The sequence below is a fragment of the Alexandromys fortis genome, unplaced genomic scaffold (assembly GCF_014885135.2).
Source record: "Alexandromys fortis isolate MF-2015 unplaced genomic scaffold, M_Fortis_MF-2015_v1.1 scaffold_21, whole genome shotgun sequence".
Lineage (NCBI taxonomy): Eukaryota > Metazoa > Chordata > Mammalia > Rodentia > Cricetidae > Alexandromys > Alexandromys fortis.
In genome coordinates, this window is record NW_026067905.1 from 13,361,779 (window position 1) to 13,385,834 (window position 24,056).

The following is a 24,056-nucleotide window of genomic DNA, read 5'->3' on the forward strand; positions in this document are numbered from 1 at the left end:
AGGTGGGTGGAGTAAACAGAACAGAATGCTGGGAGAAAGAAGCTTAGTCGAGGAGTTGCCATGATTCTCCCACTCCAGACAGATGCAGGTTAAGATCTTTCCTGGTAAGCCACCTTGTAGGCTACACAGATATTAGAAATGGGTTAGATCGATAAGTAAGAGCTAGCCAATAAGAAACTGGAACTTACGGGCCAGGCAGTGTTTAAAAGAATACAGTTTCCATGTAATTATTTTGGGGCATAAGTTAGCCATGCGGGTGGCCGGGTGCTGGGGACGCAGCCTCGCCGCTCTTATTACTACACTTTATACCTGTACACACACTGTACACCTGCCTGCAATACACTATGAACATCTATAAACACATACTATACATCTGTACACACATGGGTGGGGGAACGGCAAGTGTAATATACACTCTGTCAGTGAGGTAGAAGAGAGCAAAGCTGACTAGCACACTTACTTTAGTTTCTTAGCTGATGATCTCCCAACCAAGAATATAAATTTGAACTTTAAATTTGTTCAAAGTGGGGCTCCCCACCTCCAACTAGACACTGGTCTGAAGTAGATAATCTGTTTTTCTACTTTGTACTGTTATACTAAGTCAAATCTTTTTCATATATTTTTTCATAAAAAACATGTTTATTTTATAAATTTTTTAAATGAAAAAATAAAATACGTGCTGAGAGAAGCTAATGGGCTCTCACTTGAAAACAAAGCGTACTTGAATCAACTAATATGAAAACAATACCAGAACTCAAAATGTACTATGTAGGGAATAAGCAACATATATGTTTGTAAAACTTTAAGATATATATGTATATATCTTTAATTTTTCACAATTGAATTTCTCCATATTTGCAAAAATGAAATCAAGAAATACTGAATACAGCAAGATTTGTTTTTCTTTTAATACCCAATTCCTATAATGTGAATGAAATTGACTCTAAATTTTTTTTGGTAGAAAGGCATTCCTAAATAAAAGTTATGTTTGGAATGATGATAAATCTATAAGATAAGCTTTCTATGCAATTTCCAAATCATGTGGATAAAAAGCAGTTTTAATAATTTCCACATCTGCATAGGACGTTCTGCTATCCTAAAGTGCATTCCTTTGTGTCCTGAAGAGGACCTGGATACATGGAACAAACCGGTTCCTATTGAAGGGCAATCCCCCAACATTTTAAGTTCATCATTCTTAACTTTCTGGAAATACCCATACATATGCCCTTTCCACATACCAGTACCTTAACAGAGAAACACACATTTCAGCACGAGAGCAATTCACGGGTCTGCAGCTTTCTCACTGGATTGTGTGATGATCATAAACTGATACACTGTAGTCTTCTGCAGTGACGTCAGCGTGCTCATGCTGGTTACCTCTGGACCTCTCACATGTTTATCTAGAGGTGATTTCATTATGCTGCCTACGATGGCCTTGAATCTGAGATACTCTTCCTCAGTCTATAGAGACTGAACTACAGATATGCATCACCAGCATATCTACATGTGCATGTGCACATGATTGTGTGTGCATATGTATATACATATGTGTGTACATGATTGTGTGTGCAGGTGGAGAATGACTGTTGTCCTCTGGCCTCCAAATGTACAAGCTCATATATGATTGTGTGTGTGTATATGTACATATGCACACACGCATGCAGGCATGTGTGTGTGTACACACGTGTGAGGTGTTCCTCACAAGTCTTTGGCATTTGCATACTTGGCCCCCAGTTGGTTATTTGGGGAGGGTTAGAAGGTGTGTGTCATTGGGGTGGGCTGTGAGGTTTCAGAGACTTGTGCATCTGAGTTAGCCCTCTCTGCTTCTGCTAATGGTTGGAGATGTGAACACTTAGCTGCTGCTCCAGACGCCTGCTGCCTCTGCTCCACCCTTAAGGACTCTAATCCTCTGGAACTATAAGCCTAAAATAAACTTTCTTCTGTAAGTTGCCTTGGTCATGGTGTTTTATCACAGCAATAGAAAAGTACCAATACACGGTATGTGTGGGGGCTGGCGTATACATGGTTGTACGTGTGTATGTGTACATGAGTGAGCTGCATGTATGTATATGATGATATGTGTGCTCATGTGCATGAGGTGAACATGTATGCATGTTTGCACATGTGGGGGCCAGAGGGCAGCACTGGGTGCTTTATTCATTCTCCATCTGGGTCACACCTGCTATTATACTTGGGGCTTCATGTCTTCTTGGAGCCTCTTTTCCCTTTGCGTTTGTATCAGGTGACAGCAATCTCCACTGTTAATGTAGTATTTTAATTTCTTTAATGCTTTTTGTCCATTTTTGCTTTGTCATCCTACTATCTTGATGCAAACTTGGTAGAATCACCTTCCCATTTAAACTAGCTACATTCCAGTCATACAAGGAAACATTGTTGCTTTACGGCTTCTCTTATGGACCTTCTTTTGATGGTGGATGTGTTACAAGAATGCTATCTGCTAATGCTACAACCCTAATGTAGGGTTCTAGTTTATCTAAGGATTTTATCAAAAAAAAATAAAAGCTGCTAACATTTTATGCATACACAGCAGGTATCAGACAATGTCCTAAGCACTTTAGATGAATTAGCTTCTTCCATTTCCATCCCTAGCCTGAGCAGCGGTTCCTATGTCATCAGGTGTAAGCTGAAGTTCAGTGAACTGAGCGGCCTCTGAGGTGCAGAGTCAGCGGGGCACTAGAATGTCAAGCACAAGTCTGCCTTAACCCATGAGGTCTGAACCACCTTTCTAAACTTTTTAAATTGAGCGCTGACTTGTCTCACAAGCTCCTTATACAGCTGAATTACTGAATTAGGTATATTTCACCTAACTTGAAACTGTAGAAAATCATACTAATAAATTCTAAAATGTTACACCTTCAATTTCTGGGATGAACTCAACTTGACTATGACATATTTTTCTGTCAAAAGTGCAATGATGGGTTTCATTTGGTAATATTTTCCACAGGATTTTGGCATTTATGTTCAAAAATAAAATGGACTTACAGATTTCCTTTTTTTCCTGCTAGTTTTACTATGCAGATAATACCAGGTAAACTCACAAATGAGTTGGGGCAGGCATCTGTAGACATTTCAGTTGTCATGATCAGGCTGATTTACATGAGCTACAAACAGCTAGCAGAACAATAGAGACTTCCAGGTGATCCAGTGATGCCCACAGCACCCAAACAAATGCTCAGCTGTAGACAAAGGTGATAGAGGACATCCGAGCCCCTTGGAACTAATCCTAGCCCAGCACTGTCTAGACTGGCAAAGTAGCCTGTGTGCTGCTTTCTGAAGTGACTGAAGTGGCTGACCTTTACCCTGATTTAGACATTGATGACTGTCTTTGATTCAACAATAATCATATATAAACTGAATTTCTGAATTCCATTTGCTAGTATTTTATAATTTATGAAACACCTCATTATTTTTTTATTTCACTGAATTTATTTAATAGTTCTCTAAGATCATGCTATTATTTCTACCTTACAGATCATTTTCATTCTATTTTATAGACTGTTGAAGTAAAAATAATTATTTAGTAGAGAAAATGAGTTAAAAATCAAATTTGTTTTCTTTATTCAGTTATACTAGTCTCCTTTTACCTGGGTGAAAAAAATTCAAGAAACTGAAGATAGGGCCAAGCAACACACATATACACAGACGCATACATGCACACACAGGAGCATGTATACACATACACAGTATATATATGTGTTTACATTGCCTTTTATTTTTCTACACATAGTAAAATATGGCAAGAGAGTAACAACAGCAAGTAATGAGATACAGAAATATACTCTCTCTAGAAAACATTTTATTTTCCAGTGCTCACAATTCTTGTGCTGACACGAGATGACTCATGTCCATGTTCTAAGAGAAAGGGAGGCAAATGATGCAGGTATCACGACCTAGTTGTTAGGCTGCTAACAAAGGGTCATTTGGACACAAGCACGGTGATCAGCTGCTCTGGTAACTGCGACACTCCGAAGTGACTATTGCATGAGTAGGATCAGACAAAGACATGAGTCATGTCCTAGACTCAAGGGGCAAGGATGGCATGAGACTTCCTCACGTGACTGAGAACGGCAAATAAACTAAAATCTATTAATTGTCTATTTCTACAATTTTCACAGTATTTCATATTTCTGGGCTGGAATTGACTGTGAGCAACTAAAACTAAAATAGTAAAACTGCAGGTTAGAAGTTCATTAAAGAAGCATTTCTTGTTCATGTGTGGTATATGCATGTGCATGTGGTGGTCAGAGGTCAACGTTGTGTATCTTCCTCTATTGAACTTACATTTTTGGTTAGCCTGGATGGCCAATGAGGCCCCTAAGATCTTTCTGCCTTTGCCCAGGGCTCAGATGCATGTCATTATGCCTGGCTTTCATGTGGGAGCTGGGGATTTGAACCGGGGTCCTTATGCTTGCACAGTCAGCACTTTACCAACTGATTCATCTCCCAGCCTCAGGAAAGTTCTGTTGTGTTTAGTTTTGCTTTCTTTTATAAATAGGGGAGAGATTAGATTCCACAATAACAAAGAATAGCATCCTGTTTGCTCCTGACAGAACCAAGAATGACTTAATGAGTGTTCAGCAGGGGGTGGAGGAGCCTCTATTGCTGATGACAGTTCTTGCAGTTCTACTGGCTCTACCACATAGGGCTAGACAGACAACATGTTCAAATATGACCAATAATCACGAATAGCTTACCATAATGAAGAGCTGTCTGACCTTCATTGTCCTATAAAAGAACACAAATGATACACTTTAGAAAAGGTCTGTAAGTATGGTTAAGTATATAAACTATTGCAAACCTACAGGACACCAAAGCTCTACAGGTTCAACACAGGACCAGCCCTCATTTCTCTGCACCTCTTCAGATCAAGTTCTTACCTTGGAGAACTGTAACTAGTTCACTGTGACAGCTACAGCAGAGAAGAAGATAAAGATCTACAGAGAACCCAGGCAATGTGGCAGCTTTGCTACTGCATTCGATACAGAAAACCTATCACACAGCATTTACCTTGGACACTATTAGATGCTGATTTCTAAGTGTGCCCCCAAATTTAAGTAATCTGTGACTTTTGGTAAGGGTTAATAACTTTTAAATGTCTTTTTAAATTCCAAATGCTTTTTAAAAGACTCTAGGCTTCTGGACCAGATCAAACATCATAAAGATAGGTGATTTCAAAGAATACAAAGCTCCAGTAGCTAAGAAAAAGACTTCCCATAGTTTGTTTACCCAGGAAATTACAACATTCTAGCTTTTTCTTTAATACCAAGCTATTCTAAATATAGATGTAAAACAATGGAGCAGACCTTCTAAGCAGTGTTACCTCAAACGAAGAGTAGAAAGCAGAAAACATGCAACAAACTATCCAAAGCACAAGAGGGAGTGGGGTTAGAAATAGTTACCCTGTATGCAGAGCCTGGGTACCACCACTGTTCGGCCACTGTAATGAAGAATGATGGCTGAACTAGTATCAGACTGCTCATGAGAACCCTGCATCTGTTTTCCCACTTAATGTGGGGATGGACTGGCTCCAGACGCTATAGCATCTCTAGTTCATCTTCCAAACAAAAAGCAAGAAGCTGCCACAGAGAAATTATTTTCTGATTGGGACAGGGAGAAAGGAAAAAAGTCATTCTTTTAGCACCTTGAAGCCTGTCAGGAATGGCAGCTGGTGGAGGCAGGGGAGCAAGCATGAGGCAATGTAGTTTGTTTTCCTACTGGGGAGGTGCATGTAGGTGAGTGAGAAAAAAATAGGAAAACAAGTAACTGGGAAGGGGGTAGATAGGGTACATTTGGCTGGGTGCCACAATGGCCCATCAACAATTATAAAGAAAATAAAATTTAAAGAAAATAAAAGATAGTAGGTAGTACCCAAAAAAAGGTAGCACAGATGGCCATTGGGGTGGTCTGAGTTAAAAATGTCCCCTATAGTTTCAGGCATTTTTGAACACTTGGACCTCCATTGGTGCAGCCTCGATGGGGGGAAGTACAGCATTGGAGGTGGGCTTTGAGATAGTCTTTACACTGTATGCTTTCTGTTTCATGTTTATTACAGTGAAGTATGTGAGCTCTCAGTGTCCTGTTCTGCTGCCCCACCCCCATGATGGGCTCTTACCCTCTGGAACCATAAGCCCAAATAAATTCTTTCTTCTATAAGATACTTTGGTTATGTTGTTTTTAATGACAACAGAGGCATAGCTAATATAGTTTTGAGATATAGATTCTGCCCCCTCCCCTTTTACCCACTCTGCTTCCAAGCTTAAGGGAGAGAGGGAGGAGAGCTATGAACAGGGTCAGAGTGGTGTCGATGTAGGTAGTCTGGCACTGTGAGTCTCGCTCTAGAGAATTTAGTCTGGGTAACTGGAAAGAGCAAAACTGTCCAAAATGGCTAAGACCCAAATCTGCCTTGCTAGTTTACAGTGTTAGTAAAAATGTATGTATATGTGATTGGCCAGATGGGCATATACTCATGTCTACAATCTCAGTACAAATGTCCAACAAACAAAGCGATTCCAGAAAGGGCTTGAGTCTACTACAGTCTTAGGACTCTACTGTTTTCTTCCCTATCGTTAGATTTTCCACAATTATTCATCCTTAAAAATTATAGTTCTCAGTTGGACAGGGTGGCATAAAACTGCAACTCCAGCACTTGGGAGGCTGAAGCCGGAAGGCAGCTATAGAGTCAGGGTCAGTCTGGGCCACACAGAGAACATCAAATGAGTCAGGACTTCACGACAAGATTCTGTCTTAAAAAAAAAAAAAAAAACCTGGGAGTATGTCAAGTTTGGGGGTGCATGCCTTTAATCCCAGCACTCACGAGCCAGAGGCAGGAGGATCTCCGTGAATTTGAGGTCAGTACTGTCTATACAGTGAGCTCCATGCCAGCCAGGTTAGATAGTGAGACCCTGTTCCAAAGCATACACACACACACACACACACACACACACACACACACACACACCAGGGAGTTTTAAAAAGAGAGAACATTCTCTTGCTCTTTGGGCAAACTTTCATGTTTAATTACTGTGCTCACGCATATCAAGAGTTCCGTCCCTCTTAATTTCTAATTCCTTATCCTCACTTGGGATCGAGAATTAATTTCTTTTAATCACTTTTACCAATGAATGTAAATAGGTAGCTCGAGTCCAATTTCTAATTAATTAAAAATATGCACGGAGATCCTAATATGGTGCAGGTCCTGTTCTAGGCACTGGGAACACAAGTGAATGAGACAGAAAAGGCCCCGAGTGTAATCTCATATTCTGATGGTGGAGGAAGCAATAAGCAAACAAATAGATTTATCAATAGTCAATGAGCTCAAGGTGGTGATATACACCTGTGGCCTTAGCCACCTAGGAAGTTGAGGTGAGAGGACTGCTCAAGCCCACAAACTTAAGACTAGTTTAGGTAATACAGCAAGACAACTACTCCAGATGACCCCCCCCCCCCCACGAGTGCTCTGGAAGAAAACAAAGCAGAGTGAGACAGGAGTGGTGCTGGGCACTGTTTTGGACATTGAAAAAGCAGGGAATTGGGGCAGATGCTAGGTCGGCATGTAACCCAGCTTAGTAAACAGCACCTGTCGTCCTGTTCCGAAAGCAAGAATGTTACCAAACCATTCCTAAGAGTAGTCTCTCAAGGATTTCCAATGGAGCGAGGGACAGAAGTCTATTAAGGAAGGTCCTTTTCCCCGAGCAAATTGAAAAGCACAGTGACATCAGAGCAGCACTGAAGGAGGCAGGCAGTTCTGCTTATATGAGGTCTTTAAGGTGCTCAGATTCCCAGGGAAAGAAAGTGGGGTGAGGAGGGAGGGAACCCTGGGAGTTAGTGTTTAGTGGGTACAATTTCACTTTGGGAAGAAAAGTTCTAGAGATAGGTTATGGTGATGGCTGCCAGCAGAGTTAATGCACTTAATGCCAATGCGTCAGACTGTTAAAAGTGATTAAAACGATTAACTGGGTGTGGTGGCATACGCTTGTAATCCCAGCGCTTGGGAAGTGGAGACAGGAGGGTCACGTGTTTGGGTCATCTTTGGCTATGGCATATTAAAGGCTAGCCTTGGCTATAAGAGGCCCTATCTCAAATACAAAGCATAAACAATAAATTTCATTGTATGATTTTCCTATAGGTAAACAATTAAAGGATATGAGCAAGTGGCAAAGCTCACTTTGGGAGAAAACTGCAGCAAGAGAGAAGGGTATTACCATGAAAGAGCCAGGCAGCGGTATGACAAGCAGCCTGTGGTTCTGCGATGTCTCTCTGTATGTTGTGAACATGATTACCATTGATAAGTAAAGAAGCTGATTTGGCAGGATAGAGCCAAGTGGAAAATCCAAGATACAGGGAAAAATAAGGGAGAGTTGGGAAGACAGCAGCAGCCACCGGAGAAGAAAGATGTGTGGTAACAAGTCACAAGCCTCGTGGTAAAATATAGATAGAAATGGGTTAATTTAAAAAGTAAGAGCTAGTTAATAACAAGCCTGAGCTAATTGGCCAGTTTGTAATTAATATTAAGCATCTGAATGGTGGGAGAGAAACTTTCATTTACAAATGGTGCCAACGTGTGGCACACACATCAACATAAAGCCTAAGAAAGCTTAAAAAAAGGATTCTAGACACACAAAAACAGACTCAGAAACAGCTTCTTGGTACCTGCAGTTTTTGAGATAGGCTCTGTTTGCTGGTGGTGAGCAGATGCGTGACTCCATTAAAAGATGGCTTCCTGGTTTGTGCTGGCCGCATGGGCAGTTATTTTGGGAGGTCCTTCTATGGAGCACTTGAATGGGGTTTGAGGGCAGTGTGCTGCAAGTTACTTGGTGGTGGTGTGGATCCACTGCTTCCCAGAGTTGGGGCGGTATACACGTACCTCTGCCATGTTGGAAAGTTGAACAGGGTGGAACCAACAGGCAAAGAGGCTCTGGTTTTAGCCATGCCTACTTAACAGTTTAAAGCAGTGATCAAAAAAGAAATACAGATATGCAATAAGGACAGATTCAGACAAAATAAATCTCTAAATGGGTCACAGTGTGTTTAAAAAAAAATGTATGTAGGTTTAAAAAAAAAGAAAATGGGTATAAGCAGTTACAAAAAGGAATAGATTTTTTTAAAAAAAGGCTTTAAAGAGATAGTAAAAATAATATAAAAGAAATAAGCCACGTAAAGATGAAAAATACACAGAAAGTTTGGATTATTGTGCTTTCTTTGAATATTTTGACTGTTAATGAGCTTACAGCAGAAAGACATTTGATTGTGGGGGCTGTTAAGCTAAACCAACATAAAGGTATCCTGACTTCAAAATTTGGGTCTAAGGATATGTTGCTTTGGAAAAGTTTCCACAGAAGAGAAGAAGCTGTGGATTCCTTCAAGGTTAATATGGTTTGATCGAGCAAGACCCCCTGAGGTCTCCAATGGAAACAGTAGCCAAAACAGCTTCAAAACAACTGAGATGATGCAGCCTCAGGGACCACTACAGCCAAGATTTAACTGTAATTATAAATTTTTTCAGGATCCTCAAAAAGATTACCAGCAACCCAAATCAGCAGAAAGTAGTATAAAAAACTACGCTCAAATTCCCAAAATATTGTTTATAAATGTTTGTTTTCATTTAAAGGGGGATGGTTATAAATAATTAATGTCATAGTCAAATGTCTTTCTAACAAAAAAGGAGGATATGGCACAGAAATAAATAATTATATTGGTATGGATTTTGGCTTACTGATACAAATTTAAGGTCAATTTTAATACACTATATGTATATTTTATTCTTGTTTAAGGTATTATGTTTATATAGCTCATTTAAAAGGGTATAGTTAAGAAATACAAATAGCCATCTATAATAGTCAAAATTACAGTCAGGTTAGATTTTCAAGGTAATACTGAGATATTTCAGATAGGTAATCTTCAAACACTTCAAAGATCTACAGAATATGGCATTTAGAATGTTTTAAGAACTTAGACTTTTCTTGACAGTGAGAAATATCTGCTCCTGGCAGCACCAATTACTTCAAAGAGGACTGTGGGCATTGTAGAAGCTGAACTTGCCAAAACAGGTTGGGGCAGTCCTTCAGGGTTCCTGTTTCATAAAAGAATCTGCCAGATATTCTACAGGACACAACAGAAAATGACTGACAAACTGCCAATGTAGGCGGACAGTTTCAAATTTCCTGCTTCAACAAGGACTTCTTGAATTTTGCATACAAATGGATGGAAATAGAAAACACTATACTGAGTGAGGTAAGCCAGACCCAAAAAGAGGAACATGGGATGTACTCACTCATATTTGGTTTCTAGCCATAAACAAAGGACATTGAGCCTCTAATTAGTTATCCTAGAGAAGCTAAATAAGGAGAACCCAAAGAAAAACGTATAGGCATCCTCCGGAATATTAACCTTCATCAGGCGATGAAAGGAGACAGAGACAGAGACCCACATTGGAGCACCGGACTGAAATCTCAAGGTCCAAATCAGGAGCAGAAGGAGAGAGAGCACGAGCAAGGAACTCAGGACAGCGAGGGGTGCACCCACACACTGAGACAATGGGGATGTTCTATCGGGAACTCACCAAGGCCAGCTGGCCTGGATCTGAAAAAGCCTGGGCTAAAACCGGCCTCGCTGAAAATAGCGGACAATGACGCCTCCTGAGAACTCAAGAACAATGGCAATGGGGTCTTTGATCCTACTGCACGTATTGGCTTTGTGGGAGCCTAGGCAGTTTGGATGCTCACCTTACTAGACCTGGATGGAGGTGGGTGGTCCTTGAACTTCCCACAGGGCAGGGAACCCTGATTGCTCTTTGGGCTGACGAGGGAGGGGGACTTGATTGGGGGAGGGGGAGGGCGGCGGTGGGGAAGAGACAGAAATCTTTAATAAATAAATAATAAAAAAATTTCCTGCTTCACTGGGAAGTCTGCCGGATACTCTCTGTCTATAGGCTGAAGATGGATGCCCCAAGCATACAAAAGAACTTTGGGTAACTGTCCAGGCAGTCAGATATCTCTGTTATTTCTGAAGTTTTGGAATTTGCTTACAATGCACTTCCCATTTACTTAGGTAATATATCCTTCTGGGGTCTTGATAAAGTTGAAGACTAGATAGTTATAATTATAGTTTTCCTTGGTTATGATAAAAGAAAAATTAGATAACTCAAAAAGATAGGATAGATGATAGAATATTTTCTTTAATTTTGCTAAATACAAATATACTAAATATTGTAACTATAATTCTTGCTTGATAACTGTTTTTGTTATATGTAATTTTACTATGTTAAAGTTAAAAAATCTTCCTTTTTGATTAGACAAAAAGGAGAAATGATGTGGAATGTCTCTCCATATGCTGTGAATATGACTTATTACCATTGGTTAATACAGAAGCTGATTTGGACAACAGACGAGGAAATAGAGCCTGGCGGGAAATCTAAGCAGAGATATAGGCAGAAAAATGCCAGCAGCTGCGAGAGAAGCAAGATGTGAGGTAATACCACACCCATGTGGCATTAATAGAAATAGGTTAATTTAGGATGTAAAAGCTAGTTAGTAATAAGCCTGAGTTAAGAGCCAAACAGTTTAATATTAAGCCTCTGAATGGTTATTTGGGGAATTGGCAGGCTGGAGAGAAACTTCCAGGTCCAGTCCTTCCTTTTAACTATTCCTCACTCACTCACTCACTCACTCACTCACTCACTCACTCACTCAATCACTCACTCACTCACCCTCCTCACACTTTTTAGGTTAGCCAACAATAAATACTCCCTAGACAAATGCCATCTTCCTGAGAATCTTGACTAATACAGAATATACTATTATACTTGCCCATCTTTTTCTCAATTCTGTGACTGCCAGTTCCTAGTAGGAATTCCCACTGGATTGCATGGCTGTAAATGCTCTCTGCTTGGCATAAAACTTATCCCCGAACTCTTCAGACGATGCCACGCTCTTCTACTGTGCTTTACAGGTCTCTTTGGTATATATGTACTTAAAAAAGATATCTTGTGTTTATGAGTTTTGCCTGGGTGTATGTTTGTGCACCACGTGTGTACAGTGCCTACAGAGGCCACAAGGAAGTGTCAGAAATGAAGTTGCAGATGGCTGTGAGTCACCATGTGGGTTTTAGGTATCAAACCTGGGTCCTTTGGAAGAGCAGCCAGTGCTCTTAACTGCCGAGCCATCTCTCCAGCCCGGTATTATCTGAGCATTTTAATTAGACCCGCAGACCCTGTATGAGTTCAGGGATGAGATGAGGGTAAGTGTGAGGTGTCATGCTGGCTAACATTCTTCATGTACACGACTTCTGGGTGCTTTAGAATTTGGGGTCAGGAGCTCAAGGGAGCTTTATCTGTGAGAAATTTAGTACTGTGCTCACTGCTGATGGTCTGGGGTGATTTTTGCCTTTGCTAAAGGCATGTACTACAGAGGTACCAGCAGTCTGAGGACAGTCGGTTGATTTCTTAGCTTGGGGAAGTTGAAAATCTGTAAGATGTGCAAACTTCCCACTTCCACCACCACCCCTGGACTTCCAGCACAGGCCGAGACAACCTTTCCCGTCAACTCCGTTGGTGAGCACAAGCTTTTACGTCTACTCTGAGAGTGACCGGTGCATCTGAGATGGCATTCTGTGGGCACTGAGATGGGTAATTTTTGTTCTAAAGCTGTGCTTGTTTGGCTTTTGGAAATGGTCTTTTTATAAGCTTGGCTATATATTAAAGGAGATGAATTTCTGAGAGTTTTGGTGATTTTTTAAAATTATTATTTAGTCTGGGATCTTGCAGTTCAGGTCACCTTCTTGGGAAGCAACCACCTTGTCTGGGGTTAGTTCCCCTCTTTTCAGGGCTCTAAGCTTCCTACAGAAAATCTCCAGAATCTGTCACAGTTCTGCACAGTGTGTGATCTGTGAGTATTCCTGGCATGACAGAATGAGTCTCACTTCAATCTTTCCTCATTGGCTTAGTCACTAAACTCACACAAATTGTTGCTAGTCTTCAATTTGTTCTACTTTTGTTTTTATGTGAAGTGAAAAACTTTCCATGTGTTTCCTGATGCGAAGCACGTTAGACTCTCTAATAATAAACTATACCCCATTTTCCCCTACACACACCTTCAAATTTGTGCATATTGTTTCTCTTCTCATATGTACTGTATAGTTGTCATTTTGTAATTCTGATCGTTTCCATTTTACTAGTAATTCTTTTCTTTACAGATTTAGTTTTCTTCTATTTTCAGATTAGATGTCAACTGAATGTTATTTTACTAAATAAAGTGTTGATGAAAATGTTAAACTATTAAGTTCATAATTTATTCATAGAAAATACATTATTTTATCCTTTTAATGCTAAGCCACTGACAATACTGCCATCTCCTAGGCATAAAATTCTGTAGTAATTCTCATTTTTCTATTGCTAAATATATTTTATTAAACTAAACCCAAAGCTGTATTTCTAAGCAATACATATGTATACATATATATATATATACACACGCATACAAATATATACATGTATACATACATACATTAGTCATTTTAAAGTAGCTCTCAAATACACTCTTACCATTTACATGTGTATATAATAATGGAGATGTTGTGCCTCCATGCTATCTTCTATGATCAAAAAATTGAGTGTTACGGATTTCTTTTCTCACACTCACGATTCTGACGTGCTCATTGGATCTAGCTCTACTGCTCTTCCTAAGGGTGCAGCAGGAACCATCACAAGAACAACAGAGGGACCGGGAGGACAGTGAGCGGCTGACGCTTGTGCTGCTCTTATAAGAGCCCGTTTGCTTCCTACCCCACAGTTCACCCAGCTCCAGGGGGTCTAAAGGCTCAGAATCCTACAGGTGTGCCCTTACTCATGTTCACTTGCTTGTACACATGAGTGCACATGCACACTCACACTTTTAAAAATACCTTAAAAAATAAAAGAATAGTAGTAATACAGAGAGGGACTAGATTTTCCCGTGGCATTGTTAATAAGAATTTTTTGTTCTGTTCAGTGTTTTATACTTAGTGTTTCAAGTTATTATATAGCAAAGGAGGCACTAAAAAACTGGCTATGAAGAATTAGATGCAGTAATAAAATTTTTTTAGTTAATAATTGAAACTTTAAATTACGTTTGTGGGATGCACTGCCTCTTGGGTCTGTAACTGTATCAGAAAATGATTACATTAATCTTGCAATTGAGAAATTTGAAAATGCATCCTATGATAATTTTTCTAAGAACTGTTCTTAATAGAAGCCTTCCATGGAAGGTTCTGGGCATTCTCTGTCTTTCTTGGAAAGAAAATGTATGTACGGTAATACCCCATTCTAACTGGCATCCTTAGGAAATAAGGCAGCTGATGCCAGCAGGTTTTTCAAATAATAGGAGTGGTACCTTCAAACATCTGAACATCAAAACAACACCCTAAACTCCCTCGTTCTCTATTTTGAGGCAGGGTCTCTCTGAATACCCCTGGCTGTCCTAGAATGCACTATGTAGAACTCACAGAAACCTGACTGCTTCTGCCTCTTGAGTGCTGGACACTCCACGTTGGGCAGCTCTCTTGCATATAGTTCTTTTCTAAGTACTTTTCTTTGCTTTTTTTCCGCACGGAGGACCATTGAACTTTTTCTTAATGATTCAGAGTTAAGCACCATAATCTGACCATGTCCCTCAATATCTAGCACCAAGCAAATGTTGGAGAATGAGTGAACAAAAACATGTTTTTATTGTACATATAATATACATGACACCATTAGAGAAATCAAGGTAGATAAGGTGATTTGACCTTTCAACTAGTAGCTGAAAATTATTTGTTTCTTTATTGAGTTTGATTTTCATTTCTTAAACAGCAGCTTCTTTTCAGCCAGAAGATTATTAATTACCCTTATTACTGTCAGTGTGCCCAAATATTTTACATATTCTACTTTTCATGCACGGGAGGCTGAAAAGCAGACAAAAATATGTTCTTCAGGTTGTGTCTCCGGAAACATGGATAGTGGTTTGGTAGTGGTCACACAAGACGGGTTACCATGGATTTGTTTTATTTTCATGTTGGTTATATTTTCTTTTTAGACTGTTCTTACGACGAGTAGCTTTCTTTTTTCTTTCCTCCCTCCCTCCCTCTCTCCCTCCCTCCTTCCTTCCGTTTGTCCTTCCTTCTTAGATTCTGGAAGTTTTTATTTAAGTGGACTCTAGAGCGATGACTGATCTAAATACAGAAGGAGACTGCTCTGGCTGAGAGCAGTGGTCCAGGTCCTGCACTCTGCACAGCTGGAGGGTGAAGGCATACCCAGTGCAGTCTGAAAGTCTCATCCTTCAGAGAAAAATAAACTATCTTAGCTTGTCAACAATTTAAGAATTTAAGACAACTTTTCCTGACTTGAACATTCATGAGTTTTCTCCCCACCCCCCCACTTTTTTTTGGCTTTGTGAGACAGGGTTTCTCTGTGTATCTTTGGCTGTCCTAGAACTTGCTCTCTAGACCAGGCTGACCTCAAACTCAGAGATACACCTGCCTTTGTCTCCCAAATGCTGTGATTAAAGGTGTGCACCACTACCACCTGGCATGAGTTTTTTTTTTTTTTTTTTTTAATGGTTCTCTCTGAATAAAATCAAGAGCAAAGGATATACCTGGAATGGCTGAGAAAACAGAGCAAAATAGAAGTGCTGATATTTGGAGACGCGGCGACTCTATCGCCACAACTTCATCTGCATGCAGTTACACACTGTGATCCCACAGAAGGCTGGGTCATCTTCAGCTCCTCTTGCTGTCACTCCACCTTCACTACAGACAAGCAGTCTGTGTTCCAGATGGACCACGACAGTAAAAGAGCTTCAGCAGACGACATGCAAATTGGTAAATAACCCAACCACCACAAACAGGACAGATGACAGAAAGGGAAACAAACTATGAGAGGCCGCACAAACTCATTCTTTTAAAGCAACTGAGGAGATCGTCATCTCCATAATGTCCTGAAAAACAAGTCTCTTTTGAGACCACATTGACTTCAGCTCATACCATCCTGCTGGAGCGAGGAGACAGTGCAAGGGGCAGAGCACAGAGGAGCAGCTGGGACTAGAGAACGGACGGTAGTGTGCTGTGTTCACAAGCCACTCCTTCTGCGCTCACCCAATCATTCACACCCACAAACTGTAAAAGGCACAGTTACTCAAGCATTTCCAGTAGATGCAGACGTATCTTGGCTTAGATGCCCTGCTGTTTCCTAGGCAACAGTAGCTATCAGGGTTACATACAGGATATGCCAATTAGAAGTAACTCGGGGTTGGAGAGATGGCTCACCAGTTAATAGCACTTGCTGCTGTAGCAGAGGACTTGGGTTCAGTTCCCAGCACCCACATGGCAGCTCACAAACACTAGTACTCTAGTTCTAAGTGGTCTGACACCCTCTTCTGGTCTTCTTAGTCACCAGGCACACACATAGTGCACATATATACACTCAGACAAACACTCATACAAGTAAAATAAATCTTGAAAACAATTTTTAGAAGTAACTTAGCACAGTTTAAAATGAAACTTCTCTACTAGGTATTTATCATTGCTTTGCAATTTCTCCAGGTCTAGATTAATTGATCAATTAGGGATTTCACTTATCAAAAATAAGATTATTTAATAATGTAATTGTTATCCTTATCCCTCAGAAGGTTATACGGAATCCAGACATTTAAATGTAAGATCGGATTTGATCCAGCAGCAAAAGAACTCAATTTCACAATAGGGCGTTCACTCAAACAGAATCTCCATCTCAAAGCTCAGCTTAAAACAATTAGAGAATACCACAGGGCTTTGTCAACTCTACCTGTCCTACTTCAACTGTAAGAATTTCTTCCCCATGGTACATGTTCTTTGTTCTTTTGATGAAGTGTATAATGTGAATGAGTTTATACATTCTCATACATAACATATCTAATGTATCATATACACTATATGTTCTCATATATTATATATATCATATGTATTATATACACAATATCTCATATATATGAGTTTCAGTCTGTGATAAAGGAGAATGAGATGATGTCCTCTGCAGGAAAATGGCTGGAACTAGAGATCATCATGGTAGGTAAAATAAGGCAGATATAGAAAGACAAATACATGTTTTAGTTCAAGAAGTATATTCCAAATTAAAGCAGACTAAATATAATTTTTGTTATATTCATTTATTTTGGGGATGGGTGCATGTGTGTGCCATGGGGTAAATATGGAAGTCAGAGGACAAACTGCAGAGGTCTGTTCTCTACTAGTACTATGTGGGTCATAGGGGCCAAACTTAGATTACCAGGCTTGGTGGCAAGTGACTTTACTTGAAGATCCATGCACGCAGCATGGCAGTACAAGGGAGCCTTTTAGGGGGAACTGGTAAGCAATAATGAGAGGGGAAGGGTGGACTAGGAGAGGGTAAGGGGAATGAATATGAGCAAAGAACGTTATGACATACATGTGTGACGATGTCCCAGTGAAAAGACCGTGACTTGGAGGCTTGGTCACTCACATTACTGAGACCATCCATGGCAACAGTGAGAGGGAGGAAAGTTAGGTGAACTGAGGCGTGGTCTGGTGGATACTGGGCCACTGGCTCTTCCTTGCTACCTCGTTGTTTGTAGGCAGCCATTTCCTCAGTCAGCTGGGAAGAAAGGCTCTTAGCACAGAATGAAGATTGGAGCGCAGAAATCTGAGAAGGGAATCTATCAGGTGGGAGATTAAGGGGACCGAGAAAGGTGTGGCTGCAGGGCAGTGATGGGATCACCCGAGGCGAGCACAAGTGTAAGTTCCCTCCATTATGCTGGCTGCACTGGCATGAGCATATTTGTATGATGGAATAATAGCAAAGCATTAGAAATTTACTCATCACTTTACGTGCTGAGTGTGCCTGTGTGAATGTATGTCCCATGTGTGTGGGTGGCTGTGGAAGCCAGAAGAGGATGTCAGATTCCTGAAGCTGGAGTTTCAGAAGTTGTGAGCCAACCATTATGGGTGCTGTGAACTGAACTCAGGTCCTCTAAAAGGGCAGCTGATTCATCTCTCCAGCCCCATCAGAAATTATATATATAGCAGTGATTTAGCTGAGCGGTGGTGGTACATGTCTTTAATCCCAGCAGTTGGGAGGCAGAGGCAGGCAGATCTCTGAGTTCAAGGCCAACCTGGTCTACAAAGCGAGTTCCAGGACAGACAGAGTTAAAGAGTAAAACCCTGTCTTGAAAAACCAAAAACCAAAAAGAAAAAAAAAGGGCTGTCCTCATTTGGAATTAAGTACTTTATTGAAAAGGGTAAGTAATGACTGATTATCTTGAAGCTAAAACTATAAATAACTAAAATTTTCTTCATACTTGTTATCTATAAAAAATTCAAAATTTTTCATATTGATTTTGAAATAGTTACTCTAAAACCATTTGTACTTCCTATGAATTTGAATACAATGTATATGTATATAAAATTATCATTCACTTATTTAACTATTACCTTGCTGTTTCTAAAACACACTAACAAAGCCAATTAAAACAATGGTTGTTTGTAAACTAATGACTGCTCACAATTCTAAGCATGATAGCTCACCCCAGCTCCCGTCCACCCCTTGTCTGATTGTCCTGGAGATCACCATGCCTAATTTGAGGCTTTTGAGTTCAGCTGTTGCAGGTTGAAGTGTCCTGGTGTTTAATGCGAAATATTGAGATTTTTTTTTCTTTTAACTTCGGGCATATGTCCACCTAGAAATCAATTAGAGTTGAAACATGACCATAAGAACCATGACTCCAATCCCAGAATTGATTGGCAAAGGGGGAATAGAAAGATAGGAGGCCAACTAGGCTGTCTTCTAATTCTATTTTCTGCCTCCTGAGAGGATTAGAGGAAAGAAGAGGTCTTTAAAAAAAGAATTTTCTTCAACTCTGAATTGCTTGTACTTCTAAGCACCTTATGTCTAAAGAAACAGGTATTTTGGGTGAAACAGAGGAAAGACTATTATCTTGTTATTCTTTATCTAACTGAAGTCTTTAGGGACTGAAATATAAACTGTTCTTTTATCCATTTTTTTTGTATACCTAGCAGATAATAAGCATTCAGAACATAATCCTTCTGTGAACTTATCTGGGATGACTATGGCCCACTAACACAAAGCCTGTTTAGGTTTTCTAATTATTATTAACAATTGCTAATTATTTTAAATCAATGATGTCATTATAATACACTATTATAATGATGAGGCTTAAAAGAAACATTACTCACATCTCCGTATTAACATGGAATTCAGATTAAAGCATGAGGATAACTTTATGCATTACTTCTTGGTAACCTCAGAAAAGGAAACAGCCACCCAAACACTGGCCTGCACAGACATTCTGTTCTAAAATATATTATAAAGAATAATGGAATTGAATGTCAAGAATGAGTAAGTGAAAGCCTTTACTCATCTGGTTTACAACTTATATCAGCTAATTTTTTTAGATTTAAATTGATTAAATTTTTTGGTTGTTTCATTTCAAATGACCACACCAGAAGAGAGCTGTTTGTCATGGTTATTTATGCTTTTCCTTTCTGTTTTAGCTTAAAGGAAATGTTTCAAATTTAATAAATATGGAGTTATTATAAAGAACAGCCAAATCTACTCCAATACATTAGAATTGGTCACATGTTTGAAATCTTTGTAAAGGATGATACATTAGGGTAAAATAAAACTACTCAGTTGAATTAAAAGTAATCAAAATAACAGAATGTTAAAATGAATCAAAATTCACCAACGCCTAAAATCAAAACTAAAGGGTGGGAAAGTGCATGCATCCTACATATATTCTCCACACCTGTCTTTTTGGTACACATGAACACAAATCAGTGACAAAATAATGTAGCAACTTTACATACCCATACTCCTGAATGAAAAAAGAAAAAAAATTCAGCCATCAATGTGCACAAGTTCTTACTTATCATCACTTTTAAAATGGTGCAAAATCATGGAAGTCACTTTCCATATGACTGCCCTCTGTTCCTATAGCACCCATAGCACTTCCAGAACACGACACCCATAGTACACTTAGAGAGCGCTACACTCACAGTACACTTCTAGAACACGACACCCATAGTACACTTAGAGAGCGCTACACTCACAGTACACTTACAGAACACTACAACTATACCTCTAGAACACTGCACCCATGGTACACTTAGAATACTTCATCTATAACTTTTTTAGAGACTAACAGAGAATCTTGAGTCTTTTCACCTGGCTCTAAGAGTCTCCCCAATCTCCTCCCTCTTTTTCTTGTATTATTTGTGACTGTAGGCCATCTTATGCTCTTTGAAGGTGAGAGTTACAGCATACATTAATTTGATAGACTGCAATATCTTTCACAAACCTCTTCACATAATAATGAAAATAATAGAAGATTACTTGTAGGAAAACCAATGTTGTTGGTTTTCTTGGACTTTGGAACTAAGTACCTGGCCACAGGGACTGGAATACAGAGAAAAATGTGGATAAGGGCCACGTCAAACATGTTAAAACTAATTAATTGCTCACTTTATAGAGCCAAGAAGGCAGTAAGTCAAACTTTGCAACCAGAGGCAGAAGCCCCGGGAAAGTGGTGAGGACTGGAAGAGGACCATGTGAGGGCTCCAGAGCCTGGTGCTAACAGGAAGGAGCTGGGTAGCAGCTAGAAGTTAGAGGCTCTGAGAGAAGCGAGCTGCAGCCATTTTAGACCCAGAGAATAGGCAGCCATGGCTGGCTGGGCCCCATGCCAGCCAGTAGATTACAGGATTCTGAGAGAAGTGAAGCTTTGCCCTTCTGACCCAGCCCATCTATAAACAGCCACAACAGAGGACAGAGGGAGAAGCAGGGAAGGTGCAGAATACTTTAGGGGGAGTAAAAAGAGAAAGGGTGGAACATAACTGTACAGCTATTTGAAACCAAGACAAATCTGATGTTTTACTTGTAGATCTTTTGAGATTTTACTAAACTGAACAAAAAGGAACAAACACTGGCTGGTGTTACCAGGAGCTGCAAGTTTTATAAATAAACATCAATTTTTCCCATTCTCACAACCGTATTACATAAATACCATGATTCTCATTTTCAAGAGAAGTAAAATGGGCCTTAACCACATTCTATACCTGTCCATTGTCCCAGGGTCTTTGCAACATTAAAAACAGGGTCTTTGCAACATTAAAAACAAACAAGCTTCAAGTACATCATACTGCTAAAAGGGAGTAAGAGGAATAAACACAAATATTAATACAAAGAAGAAGTACCATTAAGATTTTGTAGGTTAGCTGGGCGGTGGTGGCGCACGCCTTTAATCCCAGCACTCGGAAAGCAAGAGGTAGGTGGATCTCTGTGAGTTCAAGGCCAGCCTGGTCTACAAGAGCTAGTTCCAGGACAGGTTCCAAAAGCTACAGTGAAACCCTGTCTCGGAAAAAAAAGATTTTGTAGGTTAAACACAATAGGCGGCATAGTCTCACAGTTAACATACTTGTATAATCTGCATTACTTTAACTTCAAAATTGATTTTAGTACTTCAAGACCAGCTGCACATGGTGGCGCACACCTTTGATCCCAGCATAGTGGAGGCAGAGGCAGATGGATCTCCAAGTTCCAGGCCAGCCAGGGCTGCATAATGAGACCCTAGCTCAATTAAAACAAAATAGAAAACTTTAAGACCATATGGATACCCCTCTCTTCCTCTCAACCCTTCCTCCTCCTTTGGTGGTGCCAGCATTCTTGCAATGAGGTGTAGACCTAGCCTTACGTTCCTTTTTACTCCTGTTAAAGGTGAATACACAGATGCATCTGTTTTGAAAAGATTAAGTTTCTCCATATATTTATTGATTGATTATTATTGTTCTGTTTTTATTTTTTCAAGACAGTGTTTCTCTGTGTAGCCCTGGCTGTCCTGGAACTCACTCTGTAGAGCAGACTAGCCTCGAATTCAGAGATCCACCTGCCTCTGCCTCCTTCCCAATTACTGGGATTAAAGGTGTGCACCACCACTGCACAGCTGTATTTTTGTTTTTTAAAGGGGCATTTCTTTTCATTTTATGCATATGCTTTTTGTTTTAGGTGTTTTGTCTGTATGTATCTATGCCCCATATATGTGTGTCTTGTGCCTAGTGTCTGTTGAGGTCAGAAGTGGGAGTCAGATCTCCTGGAACTAGAGTTACAGACAGTTGTGAGCTACCATGTGGTATTGGGTATCAAACCCAGGTCTTCTGGAAGAGCAGCCAGTGCTGAACCATCTCTCCAGTCCCATATATTTACTTTCTAAGTACAGAAAGGAACTCTAGAGAGGGGACTAGTAGGACTTAGTTGTTATGAAGGGAAAATGAGAAAAATGTCAGTGGTGGTGGGGGTGTGGGGTGTGGGATATGGGGTACTTACCAGTGTAGAGGAAAGGGAAGGAGGAGGAATAAGAATGTTTGGAAAAACCATAGGGAATAATGTTTTATGCTTGCTTAAAATTACATATAAGTATATGTGTATACAAATGTATGTGCGTATACATACATGTATTTTAATTTAAGTTACACTACTCAGGGCTCATGCCCCAAACTATAGACTATCTAACAAAAACCCCATTGCCAGGCAGAGGAAGCCTTCTTCAGAGTTGTTGGTCAGGGGAGCCCAAGAGACCCCAAAATAATAAAAGGCAATTGCTGCTGCCTTTGGTTGCTTCCCAGAGGCTGAAGGTAAATCCCTATTGTTGAAAACACCACATACTTTAGACCTAATAGAACTTGCAGGAATTGATCTAGATTTTGACCTGGAAGCCTCTTCCCCGAGGACTAGCCCTCATGGTATCAGGAGTGATGCAAGTTGCCAAGGGAGAAAAGCAATCAATAGTCTTATCCAACTATAAATGCTCATAAAGCACGCCAACAGAAACAATAGTGGCACTTAGACCATGGCGGTAACCAACAGCCTCCTAATTGGACTTAATGTCTGACACAGTAAACTTACCCAACTCCCCATGGCTGGTGAGGCCAAGGACCCTAACGGAAACCCTGCTATTACAACTTTCCTAAGCCAGTATAATTTCTTACTGTATTTTAAGCAGTTATCCTCATATTCACAGAGAAGTGCAGCTCTCACCCCTCATCAAGGAAGCGTCCCTTTGCAGTGGACAGAGATTACAAAGGCCATAATGGGCCAAAACATAGAGCACCAGTGATCACTGTGGTGCCTGCCCCTAGTTTGATACATTTACAACACAATTCCTACACCTAAAGCTTGGGGAAGGCAGAAGAGGGAACATAAAAACAGAAAGTCAGAGGACCAGAACACTTGTTGCAAAACAGTATCTCCTTAAAATTAAAAAAAAAAAAAATGAACCAAAGAGAGGGAGGTAGAAAGAGGTGAATCTGGAGATAGGGTGGGGTGAAGGTGATCAAAACATGTTGTACGAAGCTCTCAAAGAATTAAAAAATTATATACATATATATTTAATGCAGTAACAACTGGATAGTGACCAATGAGGCGGATTCCAGGTGAGCCTCACCAATCTACACTCTGCGCACCTGTGAACACGCCACTTCTAGGTGGAGGGCTACAGTGGCATGGAAGGCTGGGCCTACAGAAGCAGACAGTCTGTTGCCATGTTAAAAACCATCACGGGAAATGCATGATTTCAAGATGACCACACCTTCACTAAGAGCCCAAGTAATCAGAAAGACCATGAGGAGGTCTCCTACCGCTCGACAACAGCACAGCTCTATTCCTGAATCAGCTAAAGCAGACCCTAACGGGGCAGTGAAATAAAAATTGAGCAACAAAAGAGAAAATACCTGAATGCAGGGATCAAGATTGCCTGGAAATGGTTACATACTGAACCACAAGGAAAAGAAAACCACAGCCAGCCATCTTTAAAACAGCAAAAGAGCAAACAGCAAGTGCTTCCCAAACATGAAATAAGCGGTTACCTTAATAGTCCTTGACTTCCCTTTCCCAGGATGTTTTCCAACTGAAATGACTCATTAGTAGGCAGAGGAGGAACATCAGGACATTTCTAGACGGTCTGATTAGTAATCTTTATGTGCTCTCTTTCCTAGGCATCTACAACTTT

General features: G+C 40.2%; 1 protein-coding gene across 1 annotated transcript in view; it reads right to left on the bottom strand.

Moving 5' to 3' along the window:
• The window catches only part of Acbd6 (acyl-CoA binding domain containing 6), a 146,324-nt gene that overhangs the window by 12,745 nt on the left and 109,523 nt on the right, over nucleotides 1-24,056 (bottom strand). The window contains exon 7 of the mRNA XM_050135160.1: nucleotides 4,716-4,746. Within this exon, the coding sequence (XP_049991117.1) occupies nucleotides 4,716-4,746 (31 nt within the window). The remainder of the gene's footprint in view (nucleotides 1-4,715; nucleotides 4,747-24,056) is intronic.